General features: G+C 48.1%; 1 protein-coding gene and 2 non-coding genes across 3 annotated transcripts in view; 1 reads left to right on the top strand and 2 right to left on the bottom strand.

Annotated features, from left to right (window-relative positions):
- Positions 1–22,058, bottom strand: part of LOC139760859 (nitric oxide synthase-like protein) — a 112,010-nt gene that overhangs the window by 54,335 nt on the left and 35,617 nt on the right. Inside the window, 1 exon segment of the mRNA XM_071684572.1 lies at positions 21,235–21,329. Within this exon segment, the coding sequence (XP_071540673.1) occupies positions 21,235–21,329 (95 nt within the window).
- Positions 4,145–4,226, bottom strand: TRNAL-UAG (transfer RNA leucine (anticodon UAG)). The gene has a single exon. It is a non-coding gene; the product is annotated as a tRNA-Leu (tRNA).
- Positions 10,835–10,916, top strand: TRNAL-UAG (transfer RNA leucine (anticodon UAG)). The gene has a single exon. It is a non-coding gene; the product is annotated as a tRNA-Leu (tRNA).

Raw genomic sequence — 22,058 nt, 5'->3', positions numbered from 1 at the left:
GAGTCAGAATTGACAGCACTAACATGGATAGGAGGGGTTATTTTTAGGTCTCATCCCCCCCCCCCCCCCCCACTACATTTCTTTCCCCCCCAACTCGTGTAAGTTACGTATGCAGTCAGGTAATAATGAGGAGGCTCTATGTATCAGCCGGGTGTGAGGCTTAATGCCGAGGTATCGAAGACATAAAATTCAAAAATAATGCAGGAAACACATTATTACAATTACTACTCGATCATTTGTTTGGTTTAAACGCACAGGGATGGTGTAGATCGCGGGCTCACTTGGTGTCGTTTGTTACTTAACACCTCGAGCACTACGGTGCGACCTTGGGTTATGATGGTCGAGCATTTGAGTGGACCATTTTAGGGTTCGGTCGAAGGCCAGGCCATCGTACGCAAGGGTCCTGTAGTCTTGCTCAAGAGAAGTGTCAACTGTGGACTCCACTGCGGCTAGGGAGGTCCAGGTAGGAGGCAGGACACCCCCAGATCACGACGATGATGTGCTATGTTCCCAGGTCAGACACAGTGACCTACATTCCAACACGTGACATCCATCTTTGTGAGCCCCAGCAGGTGGCGTGTTCCCACTCAAGTCATCCTTTCCTCACTCCTCCTCTCCTCACATCACATACTGCCCTCTACCTTTCTTCCTAAGGCCCACGCCTCGCATTCTTACAGACTGTACTACTATATCATCAAACATATCTAACAGGCTGCATACCTGCTCCTCTTTTCAAGACCTTTGCATTCATCTCCTTCATCACCCCATCCGTAAACGGATTAAACAGCCAAGGTGACACCGCTGCAAACTCACCTTCACTAGTTCCTCTCTTCCTACTGGCACATACGCCTTACTCTCACTGCTTGTAGCAGCTTTCCTCCCCTACACCATATGAATATTCGCATGAGATTTACAGTAAGGAAAGGATAGTAAAATGGAGACAAAGCAAGATGGAGAGTACTCGAACCTCGACTACTCAAACTCAGCTGTACCCAAAGTCTTCAGGAGGCTATAAGCAACTCCGCCCGGAGTCGCAGGGAGTCTAAGCTAAAGAAGGAACGTTTCATGAGGGCTGGAGTTAATCCGGAAAAACGTCCAACTTAAGGATAATCTCCCGCAAACAGGCAGCTACTGGACAGGAGTAGCGCAGATAAAGCATTGACCTAAGGCAACCCAGAGATTATCCAACTAAAGTGTCAACTATACCACGAGACGCATCACACCACTGTCGACTCCAGGGTTCCAGAGTTACAGAACTTTGGGTTGTTGGCTCTAGGCATTGTCGCCTACCACCAGGGAACATGGGAGCCTTTTAAGGACCGCTGGACCTCCTACAAACAACTTTAGCTCCTACGGGTCTGTGGACTTCCTAAAGCCCGCGAGGTATCCTTTAAACCGCTCTGACTCCAATGGGCCGTTGAGTTTCCTATGGACCGCGTCATCAGACTCTTTAAACGTTGTTAAAGAGGGAGATGCGGTGTGGAGGAGGAGGAGGACTTGACAATGGGATGGCCATAATGAAGGGCCGTGGGATACCCAGTAATCCCAGTAATACACTAGGTAATCCGGTAATCCCAGTAATACGCCTGGTAATCCGGCCTTATCACCCGGAATCAACAGGACTCTAGGGCCAAACGCCCCCTAACCCAGCCCCTTTCCCCACCTGGCCTTGTGTGCTCTGGCTCGCTACGTGTGTGTGTGTGTGTGTGTGTGTGGCAGGGGAAATTTTTATGACCGTCGCACCTCCACCATCACTGTGGAGGACTGAAGAGTAAGGAAGGGGCGACCTAGTCACAACCTTAAAGTTCTTGAACCAATTTGACGAACTCGAAAGATGGAGGGATAGAACAACTAGAGAACATAACATAAACTGCCTTTATGATATGACTTGTGAAGAAATGGAATAAGCTGAATAATGATAGTATAAATGCGGACACTATGCAGAAGTTTTGAAAAAGTTGCAAGATAATGGACAAAGTTTAAGATATGGGGCTCCATCAATATAAAACTCCTTCTCTGTGCGGAAAATACATGGCCAAGGGAGATGCAGCTCCATATATACAAGCAGACGTCAGTCAACTAGCTGGACACCCCCGACTTATCGTTCTCGGAACAGCCCTTCGTCTCATATCATTCCTTCATCTAAACTGGTTCTGTGTCCTACATTCAACCACAGGCATCAGGAACACAATGGGCGTTCTGGAACTTATCAAGTCGGCCTTGTGTTCTACTGTTCTCTTCGTCAACCCTTTTCCAGTATCCTCATACTATGTGCGTTGACATCCGATACATGGAATTTTATATACGACACTCTCGTTGTCGCTACTCCTCACCAGTTGTTTTCTAGAACGGTGAGCAGGAAATATAGGCGTAGAATTCCTTCTCCTTGTGTACCCAAGAAGAGTGAAAATTACTACCAGAAAAATTTGAACTTTGTTTGAATTTGTGTTAACATGAATGTTTTGTATTATTACTATTTTCTTTTTTACACAGAACGCAATCAGCATCATCGAGTCTTCCCAACTAGCGGTTGTGGCCGTACCCAGGGCTTCCATTCCCATTTATTTTTGTGTTTTGTTTCCCTCTACAATTCTGGAGGTCAGGGCGGTCACGGGGTCTGACATGTCATCAATTTGTCCCTGATGAAGCCACCACCAATCGAGTACGTGCCCTAGCCCACACACCAGCACATGTCCTCCTCTTTCTCTTCTTCCTCCTCCTCCTCCTCTTCCTCCGAAGGTGAAAACGTTCTGAAAATCTTTCAGCCGCGTCCTTAGGTATCCTATCCTTCACTGGCGTCCGGTCGTGAACTATAAACGGACCCTCGCGTTCGCTCGCCGCTGCACTCAGTTCCCTTCACTTTATCTCATGATCAGTGCTTACGGTTTGTGTGTGACGGGGAGAGAGTTATCAGCTCACATATACGGCAGCTCAGCAATAACCTTTCTTTATCCGAGATTTATACTTGCCTGAGAGAGCACAGCAAATAGAACAAGTAGGGAAAGTCCCTATGAAGAAAGAAAAATAAGAAAAGGAATTATACGAGAAAAGCGACGGGGAAGAGACTTCAGATACATAGAAAGGATCGGAAGCCTCGCTCACACACTACGCTGCAAAACCCAGGCGAAATCAGGTAGAGTTAAAGTCTTCACATGTGGCTAATCTCACAGTCAAGCAGGCTGACACTCCATAACAGTGTCTTACGCAACGGCAGAATAATTCGCTTCCGTAAGGATTGAATGGAATGATCAGACGCGTCCTCGCGAGTATTTCACATATGTCGCGACGGTAAATTCGTATGTAGTAGCGTGGTGTGGCGTTAATTCTTAAACATCAATATTAGTTTAAAAACAATTCAGTAACGTGGAAACTTCGCCAGAAGACCCTTGCACTGGGACATACTAACCCACACACACTCACTCCGCCTCGTAATTCTCTCGACCAACATCAAGGCGCATACACCATCTGAGCGAACAGTTGCATCAGCGAACGCACAACTGACAAGTGACGGTAATTAAATCTTAACTTTCCGCGGCTTGTCCTGAGATGGCGGCCAAGTTTTAATAAGCCGTGATCATCAATCCGACCTCGGCAACATCACAGACATATTCACCCAATAGAAAAAAAAAAAATCCGACCAACCAATTGAGAGCGACTCTAAGTTTGGTAGTTAGGGAATCAGTGAGGCGAGAGGCCGACCGTGAGACAACACAAGCCCAACACGGGGCCAAGTGTCGGAGTATTTACCTCAACCGCTGGGTTTTTTTTTCTTTACCGCTCCTCTTTTCCTTCGGCCGCAAAGGATGAATCAAAGTTTGTGAAGAGGCTGGGAAGACAAGGAGGAGAGGAGAGATGCGAGGGGAATGATACTTCACAATGTTTGCGAAGGTGTAGTGACGCCTATTCGATGCGAACAGAACTACGAAATGTTGACTGAATGAGGAACAGTGCAGCAGATGGAAGGAGAGAGAGAGAGAGAGAGAGAGAGCAAATTGGCCTCACACGTCACAGGACGTCCCCTCGGTCACCGGGTGGAGAGGACCAATGGTGGCCGTCTGTAGATGGTAGTTCTGTAATCAACTAACCACACAGCACGGGGAGGGGGAGTTCTCCACTCGTTAGGGAACCATCATTAAAATTATTGTGGCAGCGGTGGGATTCGAACCCACGCCTCCTGGGAGACTGGAGCCTAAATCCAGCGCCTTAGACCGCTCGGCCACGCTACCCTGTGTATACATACGAACCTAAAGCGCGAAGTATGTCTGAGTAAGAAGGTACCAGCTTGCAAGCAGCCAGACCGGAGGAGAGAGGGACGGAGCGACTTGATAAAGTTGCGTGGGGGGAGATATATAGGTGTTCTGTCGCCACCCACCATCGTCACAAACCGTAACGCGTCTTCCCGACACCTACTTTAGTTGGAAGCATGAGAAAGATGTGCGGCAGACAGTACCTCCCGTCTCCTGCAGCAGGCACTGCACACACCTCTACCATCTGCTCAGTCCTGCCAGGCTGCCCGGCCCTCACAGTGTCTCTCCCCTGCCCGCGGGCTGGGCCGTCAAGCCGGTTACGTCTCCCTCACATCCCAGTTCTAAGACCCTCGTTTCGGTTTTCGTAGGCTTGGCTATTGTCACGCCACCTAAACTATTACCGGCGATGAATGACTCGGCAGAAGGTCTGCAGGTAGTGTCTCTCGAATCCAGAATTCTTTTGGCCCTCCTCCGCTTGTGTCATGTTTCGGAACTCGGATATAATCCTCGTAGCGAGGTCATGATCGCGTCGCGCATGATACGGCCGTGTTGTGATGCCCTCCGTCAGTTCCCCTGGTCGCGACACAGGCGAGTCCTACTAGGTCGTCAAAGACTCCTACAACCTCAAGCACCCCTAAAATCGTCAGCTCAAAGCTACAAGCGTAAAGCGACCAAGGTCTTCAACCGAGAACTTCCCGCTATAGACCAAAACTCGATTTCACAGACCGTCAAGTATGAGGCGTACAAGAACGATAACACGTCCCTCAAACAGCACAGTCAAATGTTACCCAAATGTTTGGTGTAATGAGACTAATAATTAGCTCACGCACACAGAGCGACCTCAGACTCAATAATGAAGGCTTCCATATAGACCGCGTACTTTCCATGAACTTGCCTGACATACAAAGATATAACGTATTACCAGCATACACCACAGGAACCTTTACACCCAACGGTTTTTACGTAGTGTCACGTCCCTGGTTGTGCTCGCTTCCTCCCTTACCAATTACTCACGTTAGCGGTGACTGTGTCTGCTATTACCGTACCGTCGCTGACTTACTCCATCCAGGGAGGTGCGCGTGAGGGAGTCGCAGCCACGGTAGGCTCCACCAGCAGTACAAGCGCTACGAATGACGTATGAGTTTTCGATAACCTGATTGGCTACCCTGGGAGATGTGTTACAGGGATGCCGAAGCGGCAGAAGAGGGCGGGTGTTGGTTGCTGTGTGGCGGGGAGAGGAGGATGCTGGCTTAGGGGACGGTGTTGGCTGCTGTGTGGCGGGGAGGGAGCACATGTTGGCTGCTGTGTGGCGGGGAGAGGAGGGTGCTAGCTGTTGTGTGGATAATGGTGTTGACGAGGGGTTGGAGGTTTGTTGTTATGGTAGATGAAACATGGTGTGTGTGTGTGTGTGTGTCTTCTGAGGTTGAACCCTGGGGTGTGGTGGATGAAGACCGGGAAGCCCCGCCTCTCTACACAGCCCTACACGGAGGCCAATAAAGCTTCCTGGTATATTTGCATATTGTCACGGTTCATCTGCCAGGGTCAAGACAGTGTGTCTTACAAGTATTGGTTCCAGCCTTCTCGCGGTAGAAAAAAGGTAATACGACTCTTATGTCGCAGAACATAATGTTCCCTTTCCTCTGAATGTTTGCTGCTACTTCCTAACAGAACGTAGCACAAGACAAGTGTATGAAGAAAGTCTTGGGAGCCGATACGATCGATCTTCCTTAGGGAGTCAATATGGTCGATCTTCCTTAGGAAGTCAATATGGTCGATCTCCCTCAGGTTCTCAGTATGGTCGATGTCCCTCGGTAGACAGTATGGTCCTCGTTTTCTTCGGTGCTACAGGGGACTCCCTCTTCAACCTGACGCTGGGTAAACGAATAACAAATAACCAATTATCGGATCACCACATCTTCAGGTTTCTTTCATAAGTACCAACGTAAATTTGAACCTCGGGAGAACGGAGAGACTGATTTATAAGTCAATGCAACACACTGCTCCTTTTCCAGGGATTCAAGAGGTTCCTAAGTATAAGTATAAACCATTCAAGTGTGAGTATAAGTCTACCAACACCTCATCTTCTCAAGAGTACAGACAAGGAGCTCCCTAAGGATGCATATTAGCACCCGCATGAGAGGCCTTGTCCTACCAGCCTCTAAGGCTCTTGACTCTGGAAGATCCTCTACTGGTGACACCTCCTAATTCAACCCTTCACGGTCCTCTATTGGATTACTCGGCCGGAAAATAAGACAAAAAAAAAAAAAGATTCCCTCGGGAGAGAGAGAGAGAGGGAAAAAAAAAAACTTTGATTCAATTAGGTGTTGAAATCTGACTACATTTCCACCTCATGTGTCGTTAGCAGTTAGGTGCAGTGCTTGTTGTTCCCGCTCAAGTGAGGGAGTGTAGGTGATGAGGGCTTCCCGAGTGTGAGTCATGCATGAACCTGAATCTAAATACTTTTTTCTATATGTATATGATGAGAGGGTGTGAGTGTATTTGGTCTGGAGGGGCCTCAGACGAGAGCCTGACCCACGTCGACGGCTGGGGAGGTCGTCGAGGTGCGCCAGGCAGGGGACCAGGGTCATGGCGTGTCACCCCTCACCCCGCTAACCTCATCCTATCTCACTCAACCCACACAACACACAGGTGACCGACCACTGGATCCCTACCAACCTACACACACACACACACACACACACCGCAAATAACTAAAAGGCCTCCTACATACAGCCATCATCCCACCCATCCTCCATCAACTCACCCCTCCTCTCATCTCCTCTTCCTCGTCTGCAGTATATTCTCTTTCTCGCCAGCCAGCTCCTGCTGGAGGAGGAGGAATGCGGCCGTGTTGCTCGCCTGATCCAGTCGTGCAGGCTCTTAGAGCATCTGTGATCCTGTTGGGAATAACACTCACGTTTCCTGTACCTCGCCTGGCCTGCTTTTAATGACCACCTCACCAGCCCAAGCAGTCGTGTCTTTACACCCTAAGCAGGTCTTGGGGTTATCGCCTCACACGTCTGCATCGCCTTACATTACCGGTACAATGCTGCTCTATTTATGGCCCTCTGTATTACTGGTATGATATTGCTCCTTATGAAGACCCGTATTAAAGGCGTGATAACTGCTTTGTACCTTAAGATCTATCGCCTTACTTGTAACGGCTGTATTCCTCACCCGTAACGCCTTGTGTCCTCACAAGTAACACCTTCCCTTGTCACATGTAAACATTCGTCGTCCCCCGTGCCAGTTTGCGTGACGGCATCAGGTCACGGCACTTGGGTCACGTCTGTATGTCCTCAGTACACGTTTCCTTCACGTCTCTGTACGTGTGGTGATGATTCTACCCCCTGTGGCTGAGCCCCGCGCGCCCCCCTGCCAACCTTGACAACCTTGTTATCCCAAAGAAAATGCCCGAATTCAGACCAGGCTGTCAGCTCTGCACATCTCCCGTCCCATCGGCGTTCTACCATGTGATTAAATGCTAATCAATTATCAATTAATCAGGGTCGCAAAAGCTTATAATTTTCACATGGGAGAGTTTCCTATCAGTCCATCGGATCTGGTGGATACTCTGTATTTCAAACCGGAAATATATATTCACCAGAGAGGTCGACAATTTTTTTAAAAGAACGTATCGATCAAATGTTCGGTCACTGCTCCCGCCAGTGGAGTCCTCGTACCCTGGCGGTATGAAACGCCACAGGAAATGCTTCCCTTCTTATCTGTGTTACTCGGTAAGGGCAGCAGGAGACAGCGTCCTCCTGGCTGGAATTTGCCTCTAACGTCACACTCTTGTCTTGATGACATGTTAATTTCTTTGCTTCAGTATCCGCGAGTCACAAATAATGATATGCTGGTCTGTGACGAAGTTACTACTAGGGAGACAGTACTGGTGTCGTAAATTTCTGATCTACATAGCCAGAGACGAGGTAGCAAAGCAGATGGCTTCTTCTGCATACCAGGGGAAGCTAATTCTCAAACCTGAAGAACAAGGGACGAAGGTGGAGACGGCGAGGTAAACTACCTAAGGTTGTGTCTAGCCCTCAGTTGCTTCTGGGGGTCTTAAAAGGATTCTCTGCGGTGGATTTACCTCTCCAAACGTCAGCAGGACGTGGAGGGAGTCTGTGGCCCATCTCTGTCTTCTGGTCATGATTTACTACTGAAGGATGGACGTCGTTTCTTCTTTATTCAGTAGTTGTACACTAGCAAGTTAAGGTGAGATTTGATCCAAACACTGGGCCACAACCGAAGAAATCGACCACCGCACCACAGCTCATGACGCCGAGCACTGCCTTACAACACACGACATCAAACACCGAGTCACAAGCCATGACATGACAACCATGGGGGACACAGGGACAGAAGCTGAGGGTATAGTGTTTGTAACAACGATGTCTCGTTACGATGATGCTGAGTCTGGCCTCGCCCGCCTCCAGCCCACTCCCAAAGGCCATGGGGATTGTGTGTTGCCAAGGAATGGGGATGAATGGGTAGCGTTTTCTTTTGAAGACGAAATTATGTTCTCCTTCCTATAATGTTGAGCGGCTGTGCCCCCGTCATTATAGGACATGCTAATAATGAGTCAACTCTTATATCACTTTCGTGTGTGTGTGTGTGTGTGTGTGTGTGTGTGTGTGTGTGTGTGTGCGATCACTATGTGTGCGTTACCGGAAAGGAATTTTACCCTCGTATTGCCCCGTCTCTTAACCTTGTCCCCGAGTTTCATGTCCTTACTCCAGCAGAGTCTGTGTGTATGTAGACAATAATTGCAACAGGAACTAAAGTTAAGGACTACTTTAGCCATTCATGCCTCCTAACACACACACACACACACACACACACACACACACACAACCCGTCCACCGAAACCCATTACCAGCACCCACTTTCCTACTCCCACCTCGAGACCCCCCTTAGCCCTGGGGCATATATCATAGCTAGTATAGCCCTTTATTTACCCCACTCCCTCCCCTCCCTCACTTTGAACCTTCACTCATTATGTCATTAATCTTTTCCTCCCTAGCCTATACCATCTATCATACGTCCTACGTGGACATACGGTCATAAAAGACTTTCAGTCATACGACTCTCTAATGACCTCCTTAACATCAAATATCAATATCGCGGCTTCAGTCACTATCTCAATCCCTGCTCCACACAGCCCCTCGCGTCTTACTCGCATGTGCACGGGGTGACTTACGCCAATATTGAGACCGGCAACTTAATTCATCTGGAGCTCCTCTCTCTCCATAATAACTCTGTGGTTATATGTCGCATATATATATATATATATATATATATATATATATATATATATATATATATACGTATTAAACTCGCCTCGTTTTCTTATTTACTCTCGACATGAGCAACACACACACACACACACACACACACACACACACATTGGACAATTTTTGTATCATCAATCAAAATTTTGGCCACAGTAGTGAGTGTCTGGCTTCCCGGAGCTCCTGATAGGCCCACCAGGACCCTCGTGCCCCAGGGTGGGGGACGACTGGAGAGCGCTGAACTGCCCCAGGAGGAGGAAGGAGGAAGGAGGAGGTGGGTCACCCTTAACCCCCCCCCCCCTCACCGCAGCCCCTACAGTCACCGTCAGCAAGCCTTGCCCTGGCCGTGTGTAAGAAATCCATCGAGGGTCCTCTGTGAGAGGAGTCCTCCTGAAGGAGGCATCTCACCGCCTTCCCCTCATCCTTGTACGTGACAGTTCAATCTTACGACGTCCATACTTAAGGTTAAATCTTTGGTGAGGTTGTTATTTCCTGTGTGTGTGTGTGTGTGTGTGTGTGTGTGTGTGTGTGTGTGTCCGTCCCTACACATATCTTTACGTGTGGTGTACATATGTATGTTGCTTGTATGTGTCGGTATATATGAGGGTTTGGTGAGGGAGGGGAGGGGGGGGCACCAGCATGTCACGCCAGCCAGGGTCGGTCCCTCCCACAGGCTCCAGATGACGGGGCCCTTAGTATCATACTCCCTCCTGCAGCGGACTTCACTCCCTCCTCCAAGCCAACCCCTCCAGGAAAATATGTACTTACGGTAATAAATTTCCCTGGACAACCTGCCTACATTAGCTGCCATTGTGATGAAGTTCCCCCTTCCATTCCTAAACCCCCCCCCCCCCCCCCTGATATAAGGGTCCCCCCAGATACAAAAAAAAAAATTCCCCTGGTATAAAGAATTTCATCACTCTGCTCCTGTGTACAAAATATAACACATTTTATGAAAGTAAAGCTAACCCAATTATTGATAAAAAACATTCCAAAAAGTAGATAAGACGATTATCATTATCATCACCATTATCATCATGGTTATCACTATTATCATAATCAATATTATCATATTATCATTATCATTATTACTATTATTATCATCACTATTATTATCATCACTATTATTATCATTATCATCAATATTATTATCATTATTATTATTATTATCAATACTCTCATCAGTGTTATTTCTAGCTTCTTTGTGCAGTTTCGTACCTAACTTCGAAGCTTCAGTCATTTTGTGCTCAGAAGTGCGGATACATTGCACACAGACTCATCCTCCACACACACGGTAGCGTGGCCGAGCGGTCTAAGGCGCTGGATTTAGGCTCCAGTCTCTCAGGAGGCGTGGGTTCGAATCCCACCGCTGCCACATACTTTTGCGGCTCCGTGTCGTGGTGGTTGCAGCTACTGACCATGAATGAGTGCTAGCCCTCATGGGTTCGATTCCCTGGCGCAGCAGACGGCCTACATCATAACCAGGTGTTCATTCATACGGTTGGTCTATCACTGGGTACCAGGTTTAAATTGAGGCGTGTATATATATATATATATATATATATATATATATATATATATATATATATACACATGAGAGTCAAACTCTCTCCCCGTACCACAAAAAGTAATTCACACACACACACACACACACAGAAACACAAAGCTACGTCATTCAGTGATGTACAGCGACCCTCATTTTCTCTTTGACAACCCAGAGCCACAGCGAGTTCCCAGCGGGCAGGTGACGTGACCTCATACGGAAAAAGTGAGGAGCGACGGCATCTCCCCGTGTGCCACGACCTCCTACTGGGGTACGACACTCTGGCATCCACCCCAGGCAAGACCATCAAAGCCCAGTGCTCCTCCCCTCACATGGCGACATCAGGTGTATAGGGGTGTTGGCTGGCCTCACACTTCACACACACACACACACACACACACAAACACACCTCGTTCTCCTTTCCTTATTATATGAATTTCAGTTGGAAGCCTCCTCGTCCAGCTGGAGGCTGTTGACATGTGAAGAGGCTCTCCAGCTGATGAGACCTCAACATCCCCCAGCTCCCCGCCCCGTCCTCACCCAAGCCTCAGCACAAATATAATTGGAACTCGGTCCGTCTGTCTTCCTCTCTCTCTCTCACTCATTTGACGAGTTCACACTCGTCTCGGCCCTCCCGCTGAACCGCTGTATTTCGGTACAAACGAAATTAGTCCTCAGTGATGTACCCTGTTATTAACCATTTCTCTTTGATCAGTTCTTCCTTCAGGGGGTTCCTTTGTGAGGGTGACCCCCCCTTCCCCAAGACTCTCACTGAGCTAGGGTCACCCGTCCTCCTCGTGATGCCGGGAAGAGACTCTTCTGAAGGCGGAGGTGTTCCTTCAGGGCAAATCAACGTAGTGGACCGGGAGCTTGGAAGGGGCTACGGCAACAAAGGTGGGTAGCGTGGCATCTGGGTGCTGCATGACCCACCCACACTGACCCAGCTGGTACACTTGGTCCTCTGGCCGACCCGCGCTGTATCCCCACATGCTCCCTCACCTTCCGTGACCACTACACCTACAGGAGCTGCTTGGTTACACGCCAGTGTAATACACGACACACCATCACACAGAACCACAGAATCATCGCTGTCAGTGCTAGAATAAACACTAGAACCATGCCTCTATCATCCAGTCCGCCTTTATCATCATCACAACCAAGGAGGAGATGTGTCACAGATCGCACAAATTCTCTACGAGAGAAATATGGACAACGAAGTATTCATGTAATTTGTTAGAAAAAAAAAATGTCAGAATATTTTTTTAATTTACATTATGTATTCCTTTCCTAAGTACACTTCCACATGTTCCGGGCCAACTACAAAGCCAGGCGAGAGGACGGAGCCCTGACTGTGAAAAAGGAAGAGACCCTGATTATCCCCAGCCCTTAGAGAGTGAGTGTTCAGGGACCAGCCCTGACTTTGTCTTCGGCGCCCCGACTGTGGCGATGGGCCGACTCATAAAAAGCGACAAGACTTCATGACTCACGTTCTGTAACGTAAGGTGTTTACATTTGCAATGAATTTGTTTTATATACATATGGTGCGTTTGTCATAGCGTGAGCGATGTCAATGTTATGGTGGGCTTCAGAGCTGCGTCAGGAGGTGGGTGGAGTGAGAGAGAGAGAGAGAGAGAGAGAGAGAGAGAGAGAGAGAGGGGGGGATGCCCCCTGTCCCTCATCGTCTACCTGACCTCTCTCCTGTCTTCCCGTTTCAGCCGTCAGTAGCGAGTGACGTCAGCAAGGTCACATCAGGCAAACGTGGACGTTGCCGGTCCTGCTACGCTGTCGGGGTTAAGGGGTCGAGGTATCGGAGTCAATTAGGAGGGAGAGGGTAAGCACCTCGGCCGAGGGCTGTCGAGTCCTGCGTCGAGCACTGGGCTCCTGGGAAGCAACTTTTAATCATGTTCCCGCGCTTCTTCCTTGTTTAGCCTTCCTCTCGTCCATTCGTCTCCTTTCTCTCTATCTTTTGGCGTTTCCTCAGTTCCCCCGTATTCGCTGGCTCGCACCTTTGCCCGTATTCGTTTGAGGACGAGTATTTCCCGGATTCTCAGACCTGAAGGTGTGGTGGGGTGTGGTGTGGACCGGAAGACGGAGCGACGTCGCACCTCTGGCGACGGGTCGTCCTCACTGCCACAAACTTGCTGGGACAAATAGCGGACACTGGGAGAGACAAAACTCCCACGTGACAGATACCAGGAGGGGGCCCCGGGAGATGGTGCCAGATACGGCCAACTCGGGGAAATATCGAAGGGAGGAGGAGAGGCTCCGCGGGGGAGACGTCGGAGAAAGTTGTGTGCTGTTATCTGGGTGTGTGAGGGGGGGCGCACCCTGCCCTGTGCTGTTGAACGGGGAAGTACTGGCACGGTGGTACTACCTGGTGTGGGGAGTACTGGCACGGTGGTACTGCCTGGTGTGGTGAGTACTGGCACGGTGGTACTGCCTGGTGTGGTGAGTACTGGCACGGTGGTACTGCCTGGTGTGGTGAGTACTGGTACTGTGGTACTGCCTGTTCCTCTCCCCACCTCCCTTGCCAGGCGCATCACACTCTTTCATTCAATCAACCCTCAGGTCCACCTGCACGGGCCGTGCTCTCGTTCCACGCCGCTACATAATTCATACTTGCTGCCTTTATTCATTCTCGTCGCCACCTTGACACACATGAAATGAAAACCCCCTCTCCCCACCCCGCATGCGCGCGAGGTACCGCTCAGAAAAGACAACGAAGACCACATTCGTTCACGCTCTCCTCCCACTCCACCTACTAAACTTCAGGCACTCCATCCCTACCCCTGCACGGGTGCCACAGCCGTCCCAGCTACGGGGGAGGAGGACAGTGATTACACCAGAGATGGAACTGCATCAACACACACCCCCGAGCCGAGTCAGCCAGCCACCACATACACCTCCAGCAACAAGGAAAAAAAAAACATCCAGAGAGGCTGGAAAACTGGAAATTTGGAGTCTTCGTGAGGGCTGGTGGTGGCGGTGGAGACGGCCCCAGTTTTGCCGATAATGTGCGAGAATTATCGGTGTGCTGACGGGGGGGTTAAGCCCGGACCACCATTATCACCACAGTGACGGGGGCGGGGGAGGGAAACACAGTGGCTCCGCCGACCACCACTCACATGGTGGAGGGAGGGAACTACCAACAACTAGGAATACCAGGAATTGAGCCATTCCCTGGAATACCAGAGACTGTGTCACTGCGGAGACAGTGGGAACTGTGTCATCTTAGCAAACAATGGGGACTGGGCCATCCTGGCAACGGTGGGAAACTCTGTCACTCTGGCGATAGTGGGAACTCTTCCACCTTGCCAACAGTGGGAAATGTGTCATCCTAGCAACGCTGTGAAATATGCCACAATAGCAAAACCTAAGGTACGCTTGGTGCTACGCCTCGTTCCCTCAATATCTATAAACATTTTACTTTTCAATTACCTTTCAACTGTTCGTTACTTGATCCTGAAGGTCCTTGATCCTGTTACGACACTCAGCCAAGCTAACGGTGATGAAAGCGAGGCCACTTTATCACAGCTTCAGGTGGATGATGACGGGAAAGTTGAAGCATATTGTCGTGGTGACTTACGTTGGTAGGGCGAGGTACACACGGGGCAACAGATGAAGACAGCCAGGGACGACTTCGCTCCGTACGTCCACACACACACACACACACACACACACACACACACACACACACACACACACATAGGACGTAAAGAACCAGGTTGTCTTCATCAGCCACAACATAGACTATCAGACGATAACAACTATAGACAAGTGTGCATCGTAATACTACAAAGGACATCGAACGACAACAGCTATGGTTGAAATGTCCCGCGGGGCGGACGAGTATACGAAAGGAATTTGGAGCAATGACCTCTCAGTAAGCGCCAAGAACGCCAAACTAACAACACACAACCTCGTTAAACATCCACCACCTGACTATATAACCCCGCTACCGGAAACGATCGATATCCTGGGACGGTCGGCCACCTCAGGTAAGGAGGGTTCGACCCCCATTCCACCCCTGGGAGACACCATTCCTCCTCTGTCATTCTCGAATCAAAATAATTGTAGGTCTACGGTCGACTATACATTGGGAAAGATAATGCAAGTATTTTTTTTTTTTCTACAAGACGTTAATGCATTAGAAATTGTGAGAATAATGTTTACAAGTGGCTTCGATGAGCAGCGAGTCGAAGTCCGGAATTGAGTGTCGAAGTCCGGAATTAAGAGTCGAAGTCCTAAATTACCGGTCTAAGTCTGGAATAATGAGAATGGTAAGGCGCGTCACCCACCCTTACCTAGCCGCCGGAGGAGCTGCTTTGTTTTGTAATTAGTAACACGTCGTTCATCTGCTTCAGGAGTACGAGAGAGGGATGGCCGACACCTGACAAGGGCCCTCTGGTTCCGAGAGTCACCTCAGTGGAACAGCCAGCCCCGCGGCAACAACCTCCCCCTCCTCCCTCGATAGATCAACAACCTCCCCCTCCTCCCTCGATAGATATAGAATGATCTGTATAAACTTACATAGAAACGATATACCACAATCTTTCCACACGTCTTCATCTCTCATTTGATAACATTCTGCAAATCTCACTCCATTTTCGATCTTCAAACTCGCCAAAGGAACATCTGACTTCACCTCAAATGCCACTCTTAGGTATAATCCTCCTCGTCTTTTGAGTGAAAAAGTGGGGGAAAGTTTTTCCCCAGTGGGCAACTTGCAAAATTACTTCTCAGTGTAGAGACGGTGGAGGGAGGGCGGCTCAGGTGGCCGGGCTGGGGTCCTGAAGGAAAAGTTGGTGTGGTTAGTTCAGACGGAAACTGACGGTTAAGTGGTTAATGATGCCGACCACTGTGATGTCTGGCGAGACGTCTGCTCAAGCGACGTCCCTTGAGATCCTGTAAAAGATGTCAGGTCGCGGGACGTTTCTCTCTGATGTCAGGCAAGATTTCAGATCACGACCGTATGATGTCTCTTGATGTCTGACGGGTCAGATCACGTACTGTTTGTTATCTTGATGACCAACAAGATGTCAGAGCACCTGACATCTCTCGACGTCTAGTAAGATATCAGGTCAGTCATATATGTCTCGATATCCTGTAGACTGTCAGATCAAGTGTTGTCTCCCAGTCTAGTGAGATGTCAGTTTACGAGACGCCCCTCTTTGACTAACGAACCATCAGATCATAATCGCTCTACCGATTTAAGTTTATAAGACATTTAAAGGACGCAAGAAATCAAAATCATTGCAAGATTTCTTGAATTTGTTTCCTCCTCAACCTATTAAAGTAGCCTCTCACATGGGGAGACCAAAGAGAGCAAGAGAGCATTTGTATGAACGACTATCGCATCCTAGACTCCTTCCTGTTCCACGAGGCATTGGCCTCCTCCACCTGGAAGACAGTATATGAGGACCCTCTTCAGCGTAAACTTCTCCGGGAAGGACCTTCACTTCAGAGATCCTTACGTGTGTGTGTGTGTGTGTGTGTGTGTGTGTGTGTGTGTGTGTGTGTGTGTGATTCGTTTGGTTCTGGACGATAGGAAAAGAAAATCTGTGGCTGGGGAAACTCTAAACTACTGACACAAACACGGAAGGGTGACACAGGATAAGGCCTCACTGACTAGATGGACGGGTGATAATATGACGCCCCTCCACATAACGGAAGGGAGATATAATATGACCCCCTCCACACCACGGTTGGGTGACGACAATACACCCTCTCCACATCATAAGACTCACAAACATATTTTTTTTTTTATTATGGACACCTTGAAAAACGTCCCACTTTCACTCCCTTAAATTAGACCCCACCACATTGGATCGACACCCTGCGTAGGCATAATTACCTTTCTAATTACCTATTTGTACGGTAAAAGGAGGGAGTTCTTCACCTGTGAGCCGCCCCTACCCCATCTCTTGTGTAATTACCTATCTGTGCAGTATGGGGAGGGAGTTCTACCCTGGCGGGACCTCAAGTCTTGAACTCTCTTTACCTATTCTGAGATTTTGTACATATCCAGCGGATCTACCGTGTAGCGTAGAGTCAAGAATAAAGAGTTGTGTAGGTTACATGTTGTCGTGTGTTATGTGTAGGATGGAGAGTGTGAGTGTTTGTGGACTGGACGCCAGCAACCCGGATCTTTGGACCCTCACCTAAGCTGTGGCTGGTTACTATTCGCTACTATCAGCTTAGTACTAGCTACTTGGTTAGCTTACCACCAGCTTGTGTAGTCTACTAAAGAGTCGCTTGTATCAGCCTATTCAGAAAAGCTTGCATAAGCTAATTAACAGTTTATGAGGCAGTTAAGGGCCGCGGGCATGAGCTAATTACTAGCCACTTTCATGAGCACATTTTACAGCCCGCTTCTATTAGCTCATGACCAGGTAAAGTGACTTAATACCTCAGAGGAAAGTCATTAACCTCTGGGCCTCTCACTCGTCAGGTTAGCTGTCACCTGCAGCCGCTAGGGAAGGACCTCCGCCAGGAGTGAAGGGCAGCGAAGAGTCAGGTTCACCGCGACCTCCCACCACAGCGGATGATGAAGGCCAGGAACACTATGGCATAATACAGTGGGTGGTACAGGGTAAACCCTGGCTTGCTGAGGTGACTTACAGCTTTCGGGTAAGTCAGGGGGTGAATAGGGCCAGGGATGAGAGAGAGAGAGAGAGAGAGAGAGAGAGAGAGAGAGAGAGAGAGAGAGAGAGAGAGAGAGAGAGAGAGAGAGAGAGAGAGAGAGCAGCCATCGAAAATGCGTCAGTCACACGGTCAGGATTTGGCAAGCGTGCCAAAGGGAGTGGTCAGGCACCTGTGTCAAGGCAAGTAAGACCAGGACTTGAATTCTCTTGCTGGTGGCGCGTTTCACCCCACAATATCACGCTTCTTAACACACCAAGTTTTATGAAGTTTCTTAAAAGAATACACAAGGGAACGATGACTAGGCAGAGGGTAGGAAAAAAAAAAATCTTCAGCAGACGCCTTTGTGGCCGAGAATCCAACGGACCAGCTCCATCCTCATCTCTTGTGAAGTTTTTGAATACCGTCTTCCTATTCTTGGAACAGTGGGATGAACTTCCTCCATGTCCTTGAGGAGAAAGATCCTCACCACGCTCATGTTCCTTCTCATATTCTATTGCTTTATTCACTCTCTATATACTCAAATAACAGAAAACGCGAGAGTACATTTGTCACATCACAAGATCTAATCATTGATAAATCTGTACAGTACGTCAAGACGAGATCTTCGTTGCTCTTCGGATGTTTGGAGCGCTTCACTTACTTGCATAACTTGAAATAAAGACGTAGGACAGCTGTATAGACTCGTATTACAAAATCTGTCTCTTAAATATGATTTAAGCGACAAACGTTTAACACAAAATCCTGAGTAATTTGCTGCTACATGGCATATTCGTAACCAGATATTGACCAAGAATTCAGGTAATGACAGTTATTTACATTAGAACCATTGTAAACCTGAATTTACACAACTTGGCACTACAGTGACCTGGATATACTGTGGATTCATTCTCTCCGTCTCCAGATTCTGTGGGATGGTGTTCTACAAACGAAAGCAAAATGACCATCACAGAGATTACAGCTTTTCCATCTTACGTTCGTACACTCGAGATCATGGGTGACGTGTGCAACACCTTGTGATGATAGAGGTTCCACACCTGGCAACATGGGTGACAGTTGTAAAACACCTGTGATGATAAAGGTAACATACCTGGCATCATCTGTGGAAGGCGTAACACACTGCACCCAAGCGTACGCACGTGCACGTGACAGTTAAGAACTAGCTGCCTGCACTCGAAGAAGGATATAGAGACCTTGTGTGCAGAATCTGCCTGGTTATATCGCTGGTTAGGTCGTAACTCCCACGATCCACGGAGGCTGGGAAGATTCTTATCTCCTCAAGGGCGAATTTTCCACGTAGACTGAGGTTCGATGATCCTCGGCATTGAGACTGGTGTCGCCAGGCTTATACTCCAGCCCCGCTAATGAGGTGATGCGACGTGTCCGAGGTAAAGGCGACGTGTCCGAGGTAAGGCGACGTGTCCGAGGTAAAGGCGACGTGTCCGAGGAAGGCGACGTGCCCGAGGAAGGCGACGTGCCCGAGGAAGGCGACGTGCCCGAGGAAGGCGACGTGCCCGAGGAAGGCGACGTGCCCGAGCAAGGCGACGTGTCCGAGGGCCTCAACAGCACAGAGTCGTCGATACTCAAATGCAGACAGTAGACGGGTCCCCGAGGGTCCGTCCAGGCAACCATTTGTACGATCTTTCTCTTTCCTGGCCCCAGATAGGGTCAGGCGTTCGGGCAAAACACCAATTTAAGTTCTGATTAGTTTCACCGTTCAAGTAGAAGAACAACAATACGAGCTGTTCATTATTCACTCCCTCCTACGCAGGGGCCCAGACCCAGCGGTGATACCCTCCTGCCTAGTCACGGGCCACTGACGTTATCCAACCCTGTCACGGGTGACTGATGTAACAGACCACTGGATCATTTCGAGGCTGTTTGTAATCCTGGAAGATCGAGGCTGTTTGTAATCCTGGAAGATCGAGGCTCTTTGTGATCCTGGAAGATCGAGGCTCTTTGTGATCCTGGAAGATCGAGGCTGTTTGTAATCCTGGAAGATCGAGGCTGTTTATAATCCTGGAAGATCGAGGCTGTTTGTAATCCTGGAAGATCGAGGCTGTTTGTAATCCTGGAAGATCGAGGCTGTTTGTAATCCTGGAAGATCGAGGCTGTTTGTAATCCTGGAAGATCGAGGCTGTTTGTAATCCTGGAAGATCGAGGCTGTTTGTAATCCTGGAAGATCGAGGCTATTTGTAATCCTGGAAGATCGAGGCTGTTTGTAATCCTGGAAGATCGAGGCTATTTGTAATCCTGGAAGATCGAGGCTGTTTGTAATCCTGGATGATATCAGAAACTCCAGGAGTAGCGAGGTAAGAGTTTGAAGGCAGACAGATAATTCAGAGCGAATAACTTGCCAATTACCACTGTCACTGCGGAGGTGCAAGTATAATCGAAGTCACGGGTTTAAAGCAAAGTATTTACCAAATCTTTTCTTAAACGTATTCATACCAGTGCTTCCAGCCACTCTGACTGGTAGATTGTTCCATATGTTAACAGTCCTGTGAAAAAGGTACCTCGCCTCTTTCGAGGTAAAACGTTTGCCCACGAGGCTGTACCCATACCTACAAGTACAAACAGACAAATCAAGTCGTAAGTAACTTTTCACTGCTTCTGAGCATTGCTTACTTCCTCTCTTACTTTCTCTGGGGAAATTCATCTAACTCACTCTGTCATGTTGGTTACTGGATTCTCTTAATTCTTTTATGAGTTACTTTCTTAGACAGCAAACACTTCTTTCTTTCATCGTTTCATAGCTTTAGCTTCATTTTAGAAATGGACCTTCTATTACGCATTTGCCCGTATGTTCCCTCTACTGCTTAGAATGTTTTACTGAAGCTTTCCAAAGTTACGTTCATGTCATTTTCAACTGACCATATCATCCCAGGGTCGTCTGTCAAGAGCAATGCGAATATAATTGATATTTGCACGTTCGAAATTGGACATTTTATTTTTCGCAACATCCAGTGTTGAAAGCGACCTCAAATATATTTCATCGGTGATCACTTGGACCAAACTTTCCTCTAATTTCGACATTATCAACAAAAGTCTCATTTGTATTTAGAACTATATCCAATAAAATCTTGTAGATGATACAAACAGTAATCATCCTGATCTCTCGCACACAAACTCTCTCTCTCTCTCTCTCTCTCTCTCTCTCTCTCTCTCTCTCTCTCTCTCTCTCTCTCTCTCTCTGCCCCTTATGTCGAGTGTCTCCTGACGGCTCGGCTCACCCCGAGCTCCCTACCGAAGCCCAATTATTCAGGACAGCCGCGCTCACCACCAAACTGGGATTAAAAAACTTTCAGGATATAACTGAATGAAATCTCGAAAGGTTTACGAATATTTCGAACACACATACACACACACACACACACACACACACACACACACACACACACACACACCAAAGAAAATGTGAAATAAGACACAAACATAACAGATTGCATGTGGGTGTTCAGTTGCTGGGTGTGTGTGGTGTGGAGAGGGTGTAGTGGGTGGTACTTACGGTCTGGGTGCGTGTGTGGAGGGTGTCGTACACCTCATGGCCGGATGACACATTGTGGAGGCGTCGGGGTTTGTGGCTCACGTCCTTCATCTGTCCTGTAAAGAAAACCGGATTTAGTGACGCGACTGCTGGTCCCAGGAGGAGGGAGGAGGAGGAGGAGGAGGAGGAGGAAGAGGAGGAGTGTGGGGGAGGTGGCGCCACCCTCCTCCTCCTCCTCCTTCAACAAACCACTGAAGATTAATTTAGAATGAACTGACAAATATGAATAATGACTCCGGGTGGATGTCGTACAATGATGAACTCTCATACCACCAGCGGGACTTATATATGACTAACTTATTGTACTACAACACCTAACATACATGCAAGACCAGTAACATTTTATAATCTCAATATACATTATATATATATATATATATATATATATATATATATATATATATATATATATATATATATAGACCACTTCACCTTGGAGCTCCTGGTCTTAAAGCTGAAAGCAAGACCCAGGACAGGTGCCCTGAAGCCTGACTGGTATTTAATGATATAAAACAATGTCGGCGTAAAAACGGAAGGATTACATTTTTTTGCGAGATCTGAAAAAAAAAAGAAAATTAAAGTAGATTTCCTGCTGCTGCCCAAATCCCGGTTTATATATATAAGAAAAAACAAAAACAATAAAATCATGAACCCAGTTTATGCAGGTCACAGATTAAACATTTATATTTACTCTTCATTTCCATTTTTTCATTAACTTTTAATTCCGGAGTGAGGCAAGAGATGGCGCCAGCAGGACAACACCCTTCATCCTACCGTGGCTGTTT

Source organism: Panulirus ornatus, chromosome 38, assembly GCF_036320965.1.
Source record: "Panulirus ornatus isolate Po-2019 chromosome 38, ASM3632096v1, whole genome shotgun sequence".
In the NCBI taxonomy this organism is placed as follows: domain Eukaryota; kingdom Metazoa; phylum Arthropoda; class Malacostraca; order Decapoda; family Palinuridae; genus Panulirus; species Panulirus ornatus.
This window is presented reverse-complemented; position numbering and strand designations above follow the sequence as displayed.